At 32.4% G+C, this 16,010-nt stretch overlaps 1 protein-coding gene across 1 annotated transcript in view; it reads left to right on the plus strand.

Moving 5' to 3' along the window:
- The first annotated feature begins 1,488 nt into the window (after positions 1-1,488).
- The window catches only part of LIPI (lipase I), a 48,244-nt gene continuing 33,722 nt past the window's right edge, over positions 1,489-16,010 (plus strand). Inside the window, exons 1-4 of the mRNA XM_032277178.1 lie at positions 1,489-2,053; positions 7,323-7,708; positions 10,636-10,744; positions 12,858-12,959. Coding sequence (XP_032133069.1) covers positions 1,921-2,053; positions 7,323-7,708; positions 10,636-10,744; positions 12,858-12,959 — 730 coding nt within the window. The 5' untranslated portion in view covers positions 1,489-1,920. The remainder of the gene's footprint in view (positions 2,054-7,322; positions 7,709-10,635; positions 10,745-12,857; positions 12,960-16,010) is intronic.

A 16,010-nucleotide genomic window follows, 5' to 3' on the forward strand; every position in this document is an offset into this window, starting at 1 on the left:
ATTAATTTTAATCCACAGTAGGTACCTAGTTAGACTAATCTCTCATTGTTAGATTTTATATTGCTTTCATTTTTTGACTATTACTGGAATGCTGAGATGAACGTCTTTGCTCATGTATTTGTGCATGTGCACCATTTGCCACATATAAGGACCTTCGATGTTTGTGTAGAAAAGTGTTTTGGATTTCTGTAGGAAATGTCTTTGGTGCTTAATTGCTCAGTCAAAAAGTAAGATTGTTAAACATTTTTACACATTGACAAATTAATAAAAGGTTGTCACAAAATATATTGAGATAAACAATGATTTTCCATCGCAATAAACAATAATTAACTACCACGTATAATTACTTGTAAAGTACTTGAAGAACACCTGATGCATAGGGCTCAATAAATTGTAAATCTTCTTCATCATTATTATCCTCACATCATCATACTGAACATCGCCTTTGAGTTACTGTTTACATTGTAAGCATGTATGTAAGCTACTGACAGTGATTTTTTATATCCAAGGAGGACTAAAGTGCTTAAATAGATTATGTCTTACTAAATTGCTGGCATTTTATAACTTTGTCATTCCCCAATATTTTGCTATTTAATGCAATAAACATTAATAACCTAATCTTTCTCATATTGGCAGTATGTAAAATACATGATAATGAAGAATCATAATTTTAAATTTGGAATCTGTATTATACTGTCTGATAGGCCAGTATTTTTCAGTATGAACTCTTCAGAATTGTAAAGATGAGAGTAAATGTGCAAGAGTCATATTATAATGCTGTATTGAAAGCACAAAGAAAAAAGGAAATTTAAGTGAAAGAGGAAAGATTTGTATTTTAATTTATTAAGTATAACTTGCTAGGAAAAATTTGTTTTAAGATTATCTTTCTTCCCACATTCTGAAATGATGTGATTTATTTATATCTTTGTTAGAGAGGTATAGTTCTTACAGCTAAGTGCTGTGGAAAGACCTAGATTATTTTTTGGTCTCCAAACAGATTGTAGTGGTAGCATTGTTTTAAAAATGGAAGTCTCATGTAAAACACCCAGAGATCAAATAGTCAAAATAATGATGGAATTTCCTCAGAAGTTAAATGTTCATGATTTTTTTTAAAACTAATACCTCATTTTGTTTGTGGATCTTCTCAAATTCTTTCCGAGATCTCAGATTAGTTTCTGTGGGTTTATGGCATGTATTAAACACTTCTGTTCTTACTGTATTTTTGGAACTTTACGGAGACTTGAATTTTTTCAAAACAAATTTAATTTTTAACCTTGTAATTCCTGTACATAGAACAACTCTCAATTTTTCTTGCTTACTAAAGTCCATGGCTGGTAGGAAAAGAAGATAATTAAGTAAATATGTAAAAAGAAAAAGTGTGCTAATTTTAAAATGGTTGTCATAATTAAAGACAATTTTTAAAAAATTCACCTTTTAACGTCAAGAGATAAGCCAAAATTTTGAATTTTAAAATAGCCTCTGCTTTGGGGATATAAAATAACATAAATATGAAAAGCTCGTATTTTATACTTGATAGAGCTTGATGGATGTAGATTTCATTACTGATTTACATATATAAAGACATCTCAGTTTGTAATCCAAATGAATATAAACCACAACTTTTTCTGACACTTTCCATTTCCTGCATTTTCTAACATCACGTTTGTTTATTTTCCCTGACCACTTCTGAAATCCTGAGGTTAAAAAGGAATACAGAAAGATGTAATTAGATTTATCATTTCCTCAAATTCAACTTGTGTAGCTGAAGTTTTGTTTGTGCCTTATTACAGAGCCTGTGACTTAAAAATCCTTCCCACAGTCACAAGCTAAAATGGGAGAAAACAAACTACCTCACCTTTTTCAACCAAGAGGGAGGAGCAAAAGTCAGTGAACTTTTACAGTAGAACCTGGCAGCCCTTGATGATCCTACCAAAGAGAAACCTCAATGAGTCACAGAATTTCCTTTCTGGTGAATTGAGTGCTGCTTTTGCTTTTCTCAGATTCCAAATGAGAGTATATATTTTTCTTTGTTTGATGTGCTGGGTAAGATCTGGTAAGATACTTATTCACAATGTGATTATCTTTAAAAATTACATATGCAATAGTGTAGTCTGTATTCCCAGATAAAAATATTATGACAATATGGAATAAAAAGATGCTATGACTATTGGTACTAATTATAACAAACATTACTATGAAGAAAACTTCTGTGTGTGTATGTGTTTGTGTGCATGTGTTTAATAAGTTGACATTTTGCATTTTATGTACTTGCCAGTTAATTAGTAACTAGGAAAGCTTTTTTTTTTTAAGATATAAATAGAGAATAAGCAGAAACACTCAAGAGAAAGAATAATTCAGTAACAGAAATTATTTTGGTATTTTAAATTATGCTTTAAATAGCTTGTTTCAATTTTATTTAACTAGTTCCACTTTTGAAGAAAATTCTTACTTGGGTAAGTTATCAATGGCAAAACAAACAAAATCATCATATACTACAACTGTTGCTCTCATTCAGTATAACAAAAAACAAGCTGGTTTATGGTAGTAAGGTAGAACTTTATTCTCCTGCGCTGTTGGTGTACAGTGATAAAGTTTATCAATATTAATAGCATCATTTTCTGCTTTATGATAAAGTAGAATTACTTGTTTGACTTTGTAAGTAGAACAATTTGTTCTACTTTATGGTAATAACAGTTGCAAATTTAAAATTCAAGATGAATAGTTTTCCGTAGGGGTTTTATGAAAGCAGATAATTTCCTTTATGTTTTAAACTTACTTGAAATTTGTTAATGCATGCTCAAATAACTTTTAAAATTAACTAGAAATTAACATTATTGTGTTTTCAATTGGCTATTTGAGATAATCGTAATTCTGGAAATATTTGAATTTCATATTTAAATACAGAATCTCGATACTGATATGCAGTTTATAATTTATATTATTACTCTGAAGTTTCTTGATAAGGATTTTATGTTATTGTAATGTATAATAGTGGCACCTTAAGTTGAAAGTCAGAGAAATTTGAAGTCTAGGCCCCTAATTATCATTTTTAATACAGTTATAATCATTTCAATATCATCATTTACATTGAAAACGTATTTGGCAGACTTTCTGATATTATTGTTTTGGTTAGTATTTACTTAGTCAGTTGCCTAAATTTTCAGTTGGAAAAATTGAAGCATAATTGCTTTGTATGTTTCTCTCTGCATGGAGAGTTTAATTCTTGTATATGATGATTAAAATAAAATAGTATAACTTTTAGATATTAACAGTAGGAGTAGAAAATAAGTGATTTAAAAATTGTACTGATCCTCAAAATAATTTTTAACCCATGTAGACTCTTTAGGCTTTCTTTCATTTTCCTTGAATCTCTACTTGATTAAAAATTTTTGTTGGATTTCAGTAGTTTATTTCATGTAAGTGTGTTTTATTTATTATACATGCTCCTTTATTCTCCGCTAGCGATTCTGATATATACCTCCAGGAGGCGCATGTTTCATACTTGTCAACATGAAAATCATTGATTAAATCTGCCTTTGATTACAAATGACCTACAGAAAGTAGATTAGTCAGGTGTTTTTAAAAATTGTAAGTAGAATAAAATGGGAGAGGAGCGGTAGCTCAAAAAACTTTATACAAATATGCAGTACATCTATATATCTATATATTCAAATTATATGCATATATGCATATTTATTCTTAGTACAGTTGCCAACTTATAGTAACTATTTAAACTGAAATTTTTCTTGTTGCTATTACTATATTGCAAGGGTCATTAATTTTTTTTTTTTATTTAGACAGGGTCTCGTTCTGTCACCCAGACTGGAGTATAGTGGGGAGATCATGGCTCACTGCAGTCTTGACCTTCTAGGTTCAAGCAATCCTCTGGCTTCAGCCTCCAGGGTAGCTGGGACTACAGGCACGCACCACTATGCCCAGCTAATTTTGTAAATTTTGGAGAGACAGCATTTCACCATGTTACCCAGGCTGGTCTCCAACTCTTGGGTTCAAGTGATCCACCCGTCTCAGCCTGTCAATGTATTGGGATTACGGACGTGAGCCACTGAGCCAGCAAGGAAATAATTTTGTAAACTACCAGATAGTAAATATTTTAGGTTTTGTGGACTATACAGTCTTTTTTGCATCTACTAAGCTTTGTCACCAAAGCAAGAAAGCAGCAGTAGATAATACATAAACAAGTGAGTGTGCATGTGTACTAATACAACTTTATTTATGGACACTAACATTTGAATTTGTTATAACTTTCACATCACCAAATATTATAATTTTAATTTTTCCCAACCATTTCAACATGTAAAAAACATTCTTAGCTTGTCAACCAGAGTGGGCCACAGGACATAGTTTCCCACTCCTGTGTGCCTTGGAAGAGATGTTAAAGATAGATTAATTCAGGTTTCTGATTTCACAGTTGAGGAAAGTGAAATGCAGAATAAAATGAACTTATTTTTGTAAAATGGAGTTATTTTTGTAAAGTTATTTTGTAGTATGTGATATAGGACATCTAGGAATCATGTTAAAATGTGAATTTTTATCCGTAGGGTAGAGGTGAAGCCCAACATTAGCAATTCTACTGAGCTCTCAGGTGATGCCTGTAGGTACACAGATCACTTTGGAGTAATAAGGGGGTAGGAAGTTATAGAGCCTTAGAAGCCTGTTTGTAGGGCTGTAATCTTTCTAGAACCCATGGGATTCTGAGATGACTGCCTCAACAAAATAATTATTTTTCTCTAACTTGTATCAGTATTTTTCTGATATGATCCACGATTAATTTCCCTTGACTTACTAAAATCAGATGCCCTCAAAGGATTAAAATCTCTTTAAACAAGGGTTACATGAAAGAACATGAAATTTGGAATTAAAAGATCTAGATTCATGTCCTAGTGGCATGTTATCTTGGGCCAAATCACTTATCCTCTATGAACCTCGTTTCCTCATTTCTAAATGCGGTTAATAGCTGTAATACTATCTCGCTCCATTGCGAAGCTCAAAGAAGGTAACATAAATGTGGATTTGGTCACATATAAAGCACTAAAAATTAGATTCAAATAATCTACTATGTTTTCTTCCATGTTCATTTTCTCTTTAATTATTTTCGATAATTTCCAGATGTAAGGCTTCTCCATGTGTGGTTCATGAACTAATGTATCAGAATCCCTAATGTTACCCCATTAAAAATGCAGATATAGCTACAAAATAAGAATCTCTGGGGATGACCTCAGGAAACTACATTCTGAAAATTTGTACATTCCCAGTCATATTTTTTACATCTATTTTAAAAATCATATTTGGGAATTCCTGGTTTAAAGACTTGTTAGAAACATACTTTATTTTGCTTGTGTAGTCAGATTCGTTTTCAACAGCTTTTCAATCATTTGCATGAATGAGTTACTGACTGAATATCTTTTTTTTCATTAAAAATTGACATAATTGTGCATATTATTTCTATACATAGTAATATGTTGATAGATGTAATACATAGTGATCAGATCAGTGTAATTAGCGTATTGATACCTCAAAAAGTTATCATTTCTTTGTGCCGGGAACACTCAATATCCTCCTTCTAGCCATTTGAAACTATATAGTATTGTTAACTATAGTCATTCCTCGGTGATGTAGAATATATTAAGTCATTCTACAGTGATGTAGAAAATATATTAAGAATATTTTCTCTTAATGGTCTCCTGCTCAGGTTTTTGAGATATAATTTTTCTTGCATTCTAATGAGAAAGATTTCTATATCTGTTAATAGATATCTTTGCTGATTATATTGGGTGATGATTTCTTTCTCTCATATTTATCACCAGGATCCTACTGGTTTTGGATCCTACTGGATCCTTTGGATGTATTGATTGGTATTGACATGTATTAAATTCTTGTCAGAATTCCACGTGGTAGGAAGGTGCATGTATAGATTTCCCACACGATTTGCACAGTGTAGCATGCATTCATATTGTATTGTGTTTCAATATATTTCCCTTCTACACTTCCTCATTCTCTGATATTTATAACAAATGAAATAACTTTTCCAAGTATCTTTCAGCTGTTAATGTAGGAATGGAATGCGAGTCTTGCTTCTCCTTCATTGCCTTCCTTTTTTTCCTTAATCTAAACAATTGTGACAATATTGTGTATATACTTGAAAACTAGGATTATTGTAAGAAATAGATATTATCTCAGTATTAAAACAATACTTGTTAACTCTTTTTTTGCTATGTTTTTCTTGGGATAGATTCTTTAAAGTGGAGTTACTGGCATAAAGTGTACTAATACTTTTGTTAATTTTTGGTATGGATTAAAAAATTATTTCATAAGTATTCTTATGAAATTAAAGTGCTAGAAGCAGTATGAATATACACTATCACCTGGGGGGGGGAACACTTTGGGGATTATTTGCTTATTGTGACAAAATTAGAATCACAAAAATCTGTGAAAAAGAAAATAAAAGGCAGCTACCATTTCATTGCCTAGGAATGACTATTGCTATTAATCTGGTTTAGTTATTTTATTTTCTGCCCTAGTTCTTTCTTGTGCAGAGAGATAATCATGTAGAACAATGTATAAATAGATAGTTAATAGTGACAGAATGCACACACGGATGAAAATGCTAGAAGAATGAGATTTAAGATGTTTTACCTTTTTGTCCCATTATACATAACCCAGAGATTAATGTTTTTACATTTAAAACAAATGGTTTGTAAGTCCTAGAAAGAAAATTAAGAAAAAGATTTGTTAAGTTTATATGTAGTGTAAACACATACACATGCAAAATTTCAAAAGAATGTTGTATCAACTTACAATCTCAACATTCACGTTATATAAATACTTATTATTAATTTTTAAAAGTATTTTAAATGTTATAGGGAAAATATTACTTGATTGTTTTGTATTGATGACTAGTCAGATTAAATATTTTTTTCTAATGCTATTATATAGGGACAATTTTGTAAAACTTTTGTTAAAGTTTGTAATCAATCTATCTACTTTAATTAGTGCCCATTGCACTTTCTTTATTAACAGTATTATTGCTTTCACTCACATCCATTACTATTATATTTTGTACAGTTAAAAAAGTTTTCTTAATTTTTGAACAAATCACATTTATATTTTCCATTGTAATTATGTTATCTTTGGTTTGGAAAATCTTTTTACATAATTAATGCATTACTTTATTGTAGTTGTTCAGTAAATTATGTTGAAGGACTATGAAGAAATGAAATCCTTTCTACCCTCCACTTTCAATTCTGTTGTTTGCAATAAATACTATTACAGTATTCAGCTTGACTGACATTTTCTTATTTCAGAGAATAAAAGACCATGCCTTGAATTCTCTCAGCTAAGCGTAAAGGATTCCTTCAGAGATTTATTTATTCCAAGAATAGAGACAATTCTGATGATGTATACAAGGAACAACCTAAATTGTGCTGAGCCACTGTTTGAACACAATAACTCACTTAACGTTAATTTTGACACACAAAAGAAAACAGTCTGGCTTATTCATGGATATAGACCGGTGGGCTCCATCCCATCATGGCTTCAGAATTTCCTAAGGATTTTGCTGAATGAAGAAGATATGAATGTAATTGTAGTAGACTGGAACCGGGGTGCTACAACCTTTATTTATAGTAGAGCAGTTAAAAACACCAGAAAAGTTGCTGCAAGTTTGAGTGGGCACATTAAAAATCTTTTGGTAAGTCTGGGAATTTAATGTATTATACATGCTATACAATATGCAGTGTGTGACATTTAATGCCACAAGGTTATAATAAACTAAATGCTTTTCTCCATAAGCATTAACAATTACTGGTTTGATGTATTAATGTATGTAGCCATCTTTTCTTTGTCAGGCTCAATGAATAATTCTATACCTAGACATATGCTATCTTATTTTTTAAAAATTGTATTAAAATTTAGTAAATATTATGCTATATTTCAAAATCTTCTGAGATTTATTTGAACTCTACCTATACCAACTTCAGAATAAAATAGCGATTCTACATGGGCAGGGAATGTAAACTTTCTAATTATAACATTCTTTAGTTATCTTTTAAAATATATGGCCAAAACATTTGTAGATAATCAAGTGTGAATTAGTAAAAGTAAAGAAAAGTCATTTTTGGGGGGACAGGGTCTCACTTTGTTGCCCAAGCTGGAGTGCAATGGTGCAAACTCGGCTCACTGCAGCCTCCACCTCCCAGATTCAAGTGATTCTACTGCCTGAATCTCCCGAGTAGCTGGGATTACAGGCACCCACCACGACGCCCAGCTAATTTTTGTATTTTTAGTAGAGACGATTTTGCGATGTTGGCCAGGCTGGTCTCAGACTCCTGACCTCAGGTGATCTTGGCTTCCCGAAGTGCTGGGATCACAGGCAAAAAATCATTTTGAAAAGTAGCAAACTTCTGTCAACTTTGAGGTGGACCTTAGACTCATTCAAGTCTGCTCAGGATTTGAATGGATCAAATAAAGTTCAGGCCGGTTCTATGTTACCTGTGAATGATTCTTGTCAGACCTTAGGGAGATCTATGTTTATCCTAAAAAAAAAAAAAAAAAATAGGTAGTTGTGGGTACTTGAGAGAAAAAATGGTGATATCTGGTTTGGGAACATTCTTGGGCTTGAAATTTGTCCTTGAGTTGTGTTGTGCTGAACTTTCAAGACTCTGTTAAAAACTGAACAAACATAACACTTTCAAGAAGCAGTTACATGTAGTGGCCACAGGTCAGACTGAATGGGTTCAAAGTGTATATCCATCTTTGATCAACTGTGTGATTTTGAACAATTATATAGCCTCTCTGTGCTGTATTTCCTTTTTTGTTTATATAGAATAACAAAATGTTGTAAAAATATTTATATGAATATTGAATTATATATGTGCTTAATCAATGGGTGACATTTAGTAATCATTGAATAAATTGACTTTCATTATTAGTTTTACACCCCCAAATTTGGATACAACTATACCATTCCTGTAGAGAGACAGAGGAGTTAACTGATTCAACCATTCCTACCAATAGACTATTAATTACATCATTGATTTTTCCTGATGATACTGGTCTTTTCTCAACTAATAAATATGTGTGCCTCAAAGTGCGGAGAATGAGAACGTTAAATAGAAATACTTACGAAAATTTGTAATATTAGATAAATTTCTAACAGTGCCTTTGCTTACAGAGGATTTATATTACAGAGGAAGACTTAAAAGATCGGCACCACTGGAGTCTAGAGAGATACTCCCTCAGGCTTTGGGGCATGGCTATGAGAAATCTGAAGGAAATCATAACCTTGTGCCTTGAAAGCCTGAGTCCAGTTTTTCATTTGTGGCAAGTGCTCCACATCTTATGTAAGCCATCAGGCACATCACTGTGTGGGCTGGACCATGATCTGCCCACGAGTCTCACATTTGCCCCCTGAGAGCGTGGTGGAAATACACCCTCAGGTAGTTGCCTAATGTCCCTTCCTGGAGCTTAGACTAAGAGGTATTCAGACCTTGGCCTTGGAAGATTGGACTGCATCACTCAGTCCTTAGCTTATGATCAAGAGAAGTCACCTAAAATCCATGAACTCGATTATATTATCTCTGAAGTGAGAATGATTATTCAACTTTTGTGAAACTTCCTAAGGTTTTTGACACAACCTGAGTAGGTAAAACAAGAAGGCAAATTAGCATACATTTTGAAGTCAGATCTTGGCTTGTGTTTTTGTCCATTTTGGCTGCCATAACCAAATGCCATAGACTAGGTAGCTTATAAACAACAAAAATTTATTTCTTAGAGTTCTGGAGTCTGAAAAGTCCAAGGGGAAGGCATCAGCAGATTCAGTGTCTGGTGTGGGCCCAATTCCCGGTTCATTGATGATGCCTTTTTTTCACCATGTCTTCACATGGTGGAAGTTGAAGGAGATCCCTCAGAGGTCTCTTCTATCTGGTCATTAATCCCATTCATGAGAGTTCCACATTCATAACACAATTCTCTCAACCCACAAGAAGACCTCATATCCAAATATAAATATAAAATGCATAATCATCTTGAGGATTATGCATTTTAGGGAGATCCAAACTTTCAGACTACAGCAGCTTGGATTCTGTCTTTTTCTCTTAAGAATCAATGTGGCTTTGGGCAAGTTGTTATTTCTGACAATGTTTCCTTAATAAAATGATAATTGATCCAATGTTACTTATTTTGCATTTAGTAGGTACTAATGGCAGTTTTAGGTAATAGGATAAAAATGAATAACATAACGAAATTGGGAGTATTAAATATAAACATTATAAGGCACATATTGAGGTAGCTAGCAGAAAGTAAGCACCTAGAAATGTTTATTATTATAAAACACTTTGCTAATTAATTGTGTTTTGTATATACTGTCCTGCATGAGATGATACAATTTTAAAATAAGAAAATGATGTTAAAAATAAATAAAGAAAAATTAAATATTTTATGGCAAAAGTTGAATAAATATATAGTTGTTTAGAAATTATAACGTATCTTTCCCTATAACCGTAAAATGAATTAAGCCAGAAAAAATAATGAATTTTAAAATGTTGCTATATGAGGGAGGCATGATTTGTGATTACTTGAAATGAGTACTGTTTGTTAAGACTGTCTCTTTAATTGCAGAAGCATGGTGCATCTCTTGACAATTTTCATTTCATAGGTGTGAGCTTAGGGGCTCATATCAGTGGATTTGTTGGAAAAATATTTCATGGTCAACTTGGAAGAATAACAGGTAAAATTATTTTTATAAAAGTAGTGTTTTATTGTATGTTTAAACATCAGAAGTTACTTTGCTATTTTTTTTTTTTTCTTTTTTGAGATGGAGTCTCACTCTGTTGTCCAGGCTAAAGTTTTAGTGGTGCAATCTCAGCTCTCTGCAACTTCCACCTCCTGCACTCAAGCGATTCTCCTGCCTCAGCCTCTCAAGTAGCTGGGATTACAGGCACATGCTACTATGCTCCGCTAATTTTTGTATTTTTAGTAGAGACAGGGTTTCACCATGTTGTTCAGGCTGGTCCCAAACTTCTGACCTTAAGTAATTTGCCTGCCTCAGCCTCCCAAAGTACTTGGATTACAGGTGTGAACCACTGCACCCAGACACTTTGCTTAAAATTTAATGGGTACAATAATTAAGCAATAGAAATTATGTACAAACATTTATTTTTTATTATGTTATATTCAAATATTGGTTTGGTTTTAGTTAGACTCTAAAGTCTTGTTAAGTTCTCAACAGAGCTTTAAGTTACTGAAAAGGAAATGGGAGAAAAATATCTATTTATGCAGTCCCAGCTAAATTTTAAGGAAATTTTATCATAAGAATACAGAAGTAAATATGACCCATCAAATAAAAATGCTTTATGTATTAACTAGGAATATAACTTTGTACTTAGTTATCACAAATTTTGATGCATTTCAACTCTCTAAAAATTTTTACTTGAATACTACAAAAGAATCAGGAATTGTATCCAATTTAAGGGACTCTGGGTCCCCATTCATATTTCCATAACAAAGTTACTGCATCCAGAAAGCTTAGTCACCTAATAAGGATGACATGGATTTTCATTCTTTCCTGTATGAGTGGTAGTGATTTTAGGAACAGGAGGATAATATTCCTTTCAACCAATTTACCTTTTTATTGGGGGGGGTGGGGAGAAAGCAATTATTTATATCTATGTCCATAGAATATTTATAATAATGTTAAGTGTTGATAAAAGGTAGTAGTGTCTTTAGCTAAATTTCAAAAAAGGGCGAGAGAGGTGAAAAACATATAGATAGTTAACTTTACAAACCTTGAGCATAACCTTACACTAATCAGTTTTAATGTTATCAAACGTGTGAAAACAATTAACTGAATGAATGTAGAGGGTCAAGAAGTAACAGTTTAGCCAGTATTTATTTATACAAAGTTCCTTAGTACTTAAGGCCCATTCTGTTTCAACAACCACACTTGTTCAATTTATACTTGAAATTGTATTTGCACTTATTAGTCTGGTTTGAATGGATCCAAATACCAGGCAACCATCAGGGACTAACAGGCCACCAAATGTGGAGGTTCTACATCAGAATAATTTATAGGAAGAAAGACGTTTCTGTCTCTTTCAGTAAAGTGGGTTAAATAAAATGGAGATAATAGAAGTGTTTGAGATGAGAAACATTATATTTCACCTTCAAATATCTTTTTAAGATGATTGTCTCTTCATTATATAGATGTTCTCAAGAAACTGAATCCTATCTTCTCTCTCCTCTTTTTGACACTCCCCAGAAAGTCATGAGTCTAGAATTTTTATTTAGAATTTAAAATACTCTAGAAATAGTATTCAGACTCTATGGAATCTAAAATATATTTTTCTTTTCTTAAGAGTGTATGAGAAAGTCTTATGAGAAATGAATCATAATATGATTTATCCCATATCCCAAATCATATTTGGCATCTAAAAAAGCTTTACAGGTCTATCTACAGATAAATCCAGAGTGAACTAGCAAGGTACAGAGTTCAAGAGAGGACCAGATGGTATTCATTATTTTTTTCTTTCAGGAGGAGTAGTTCTTATTTAATATAAACTACTGTATTACTCCTAATTCATTCTTACATTAAAATTCTCCAAAATTCCTACAATATTTTGCTGTGGCTTAACTTGAAAAGCTCTGAAGGTTAGTATTATTATTCAAATAATGAAGATACCTGCTATTCATCCACTTTCATTTGTTTTTAAATATGTTTTTGGATAGGTTTAAACTAAAAATATAAATGCTTTTTATGTATATAATGTAATAATAATGGAACTATTCACTATAATGAGCTCTGTAGACTTGATTAGACTGATAGTTTCTATCTTGCGTTTTAGGTCTTGACCCTGCTGGACCAAGGTTCTCCAGAAAACCACCATATAGCAGATTAGATTACACTGATGCAAAGTTTGTGGATGTCATCCATTCTGACTCCAATGGTAAGAAATCAGGATTTATTACCTAATTATTTGAAAATGAAGAGGGGAATGTAGACCCTGGGCAAGAGGAGAGCATAAGAAAAACCATCATGGATAAAATGATTTTAACCCTGTAATTATAGAATGATACTATTTCCCAAGCAATAGTTCTTAGAGTTAGTGATTTCCTGCATTGTCAAATGGCACTCTTTGATTTCAGCTTGCTTCCTTCAGGTTTCTAGATGTATCATGTCATTCTAAAAGACTGAAATAGATAACTAAGAGTCATTCCTTTCATGCTGTTGACAGTTTTATTGATTTGATCACATTTCCCCCCATGTTTAACGTTCCTGATATATTTAGGTTACCATTCTCCCCACTTATTTTCTTGCTGTGATATATGTCAACTAGAACTGAACACAGCATTTCAGCCACAAATAGAGAATAGTATTCCCTAAATGTAAGGAAATACTTTTTCTATTGTTTTTAGTTATCATAGCTGAAAATCTCTAACAGGGTATTGGACTTTTGGCCAGAGTGCGTTGAACAGTTTTAAAAAACAGATTGTCCTCATGGTCTTCCTGATTTGAATTTGTTAATACTAATATTTATCAAGTACTTCCTATATATTAGGCAGTGTTTTGAGTGCTTGCATGAATTAATTAGTGAATTCTACTAAATTTCCATTACATAGATAACAACTATCATTCCCTTTACAGTTGGGGAAACCAGAATAAAGGGCGTAAGGTCAGTAAGTGGTAGAGTCATAATTTGACATCACATGTTTTGATTCCAGATGATGCCCTTAACTAACATATTATTCTTATAAACTGAATCAGGAGAGGGTTTGGTGCTAAGATAGAGACAAGGGCAGTGACACTAACACCACCCCTAATTCCTTATTTCTGGAGGCTTTATGTCCCTTCATCCAGGTAATATCATTGCTCCCTTATTACCCTGAATTTATCTTGTGGTGATCTATACTACCATATTAGTATTGTTAGTATTATTATTATTGTTGTTGTTGTTTTGGTGAGATACATAAATGCCATAGACACAATTTTTCAACCCCCATGACTACATGTCAATAGATTGAGACTCCAATGGTAACAATTTTGCTCCTTATTTGAAATTTAGGTTCACCTACTTCTATAAGCAGTCAAAGCCTTGGGAGTCATAGTTTTAGTGTAATATCCTAACATCTCATGTCTTTATTATCTCTAACTCTTTACATCAACTTGGCACATCCACACACAACATACCTATTGGCTAATTAATCATCCATAGTCTCTTGTCTGAATTCTTTCTGAAACTCTAACTTCAATTCTGCCTATGGATTTTTGACTTAGCTCTTCATACTTTTTATTATTTTTGTTTTCAATTTTTACTTATCCTAATGAACTGTCTTGGGTTGTCTTATATTCTTAACATCTTTTGATGATGCAAGCTATCAGAACTAACCTGCCACTAGAGGCCACATAGTTGGACCCTTTGATTGATCTTTTGATTGATCTTTTTAGGACTATCACAAATAAGAAACAGACTTTTGATGCTGCATATGTACTTGTCCTGAGAAATTTCTGAATGAGATATGTGGACTCAGCACTTACCTGGTAGATTGCCTTTTCCTTGAATGCTAGACAATGATCCCATTTTCTACTTGTCAATAATCCTTATTTTTATTCAGTTGTTGGTGTTCAAAATGTCATGTGACCTTACAGATTTGTGGATTAGGTAATTTGGGCAAACATTCTTGCTGAGATGTTGGGGAAAATGATCAGTCCAGTACCCAAAAGATAGATGCTTTTGAAATCCTCATATTGGGTTTGCAAAACATCTCATCTCTTATTCTTGTTTGAAACTCCAAAAGACATTATAGGAGCTTGGGTAAAGCTGAGAAAACCAGCCTTTTTATGGTCTGCAGCAAGCTTCTAGTCATCTGAGTTGCCCCTTCAAAAGCACATTTACTAAGTTTTTGTTTAAGTACATTCTGAATTGTTAGAGCTCCTAGTTATCTGACAGAAGCAAACAGTAGCCTTCTTTGTAGGTAATTCACATAATTAGTCTCAAATTATCTTTATGAAAACATTTTAAAATAAACGTTTAGCATCCAAGATAACCACGCACACTTGGAGCAACACAACCTGAATGAGAACTAGAAGAAACAACAATCAATAAACAAGAACTACAGGCCTCCAGTTATACACTGGCTATAAAGAAAATGTGCTTATTATTAGGTTGGTGCAAAAGTAATTGTGGTTTTTGCTATTAATATTTTTAAAAAGGTAGAAGATAAGACTAAAAATTTTAACAGAAAATATAAATATTATTAATTATATTTGAAAAATGAAAATTCTTACCATAAAAAGTAAAATAATTGACATCCATTGAATCGATTTAACAGAAAATTAGAAATAGATAAAGAGAGAGTGAGTGAGTGAACTAAAAAGTAGGTGAAAAGTAAATTTCTAGGCTGAAGCAAATGGGTACCAAAGAATGTCAGTTAAGAGATGTATAGGATATGCAATGAGAAGGTAAATTATGTTGTATTAGAATTCCAGAATAAAAGGGCAGAAAAACGGAACAGAAGCAATATTTAAAGATATATTATCTCATAATTTTCCCAAACTAATAGAATCACTCTACAAGTTAAAAATGCCCAATTAATTCCATTCAGTCAGAAAAATAATAAAGATTAACCTCCATTGAGATGAATAATAGTAAATTGCAGAAAAGGCCATCATCAAAGCATTCACATTTATTTAAAGAAGATGAATAAATTTGACCAGAGTTATAACAGAGTTCTCAACAGAAACAATGGAATCTAGTAAACACCAGAATGATTGCTACCATATGGTGAATAGAAACAACTGCTAAGATAGTATCCTAATCTGTTTCAACAATACATGTATTTTGTTTCAGACAAATTTAAACTGGAGAGAAACCATCATGAGCAGAAAGTTACTCTTCAAACAGTCATGAGCAGAAAGGTATTCTTCAGCCAGAACGAAAATTATTTTTAGGTCATGGCTATTTTGGAGGAAAGAACAATGAACTAGTTAAATCTAAACT

This window comes from Sapajus apella, unplaced genomic scaffold (assembly GCF_009761245.1).
Source record: "Sapajus apella isolate SASKATOON/1434 unplaced genomic scaffold, GSC_monkey_1.0 scaffold8, whole genome shotgun sequence".
NCBI classification, from domain to species: Eukaryota; Metazoa; Chordata; class Mammalia; order Primates; family Cebidae; genus Sapajus; species Sapajus apella.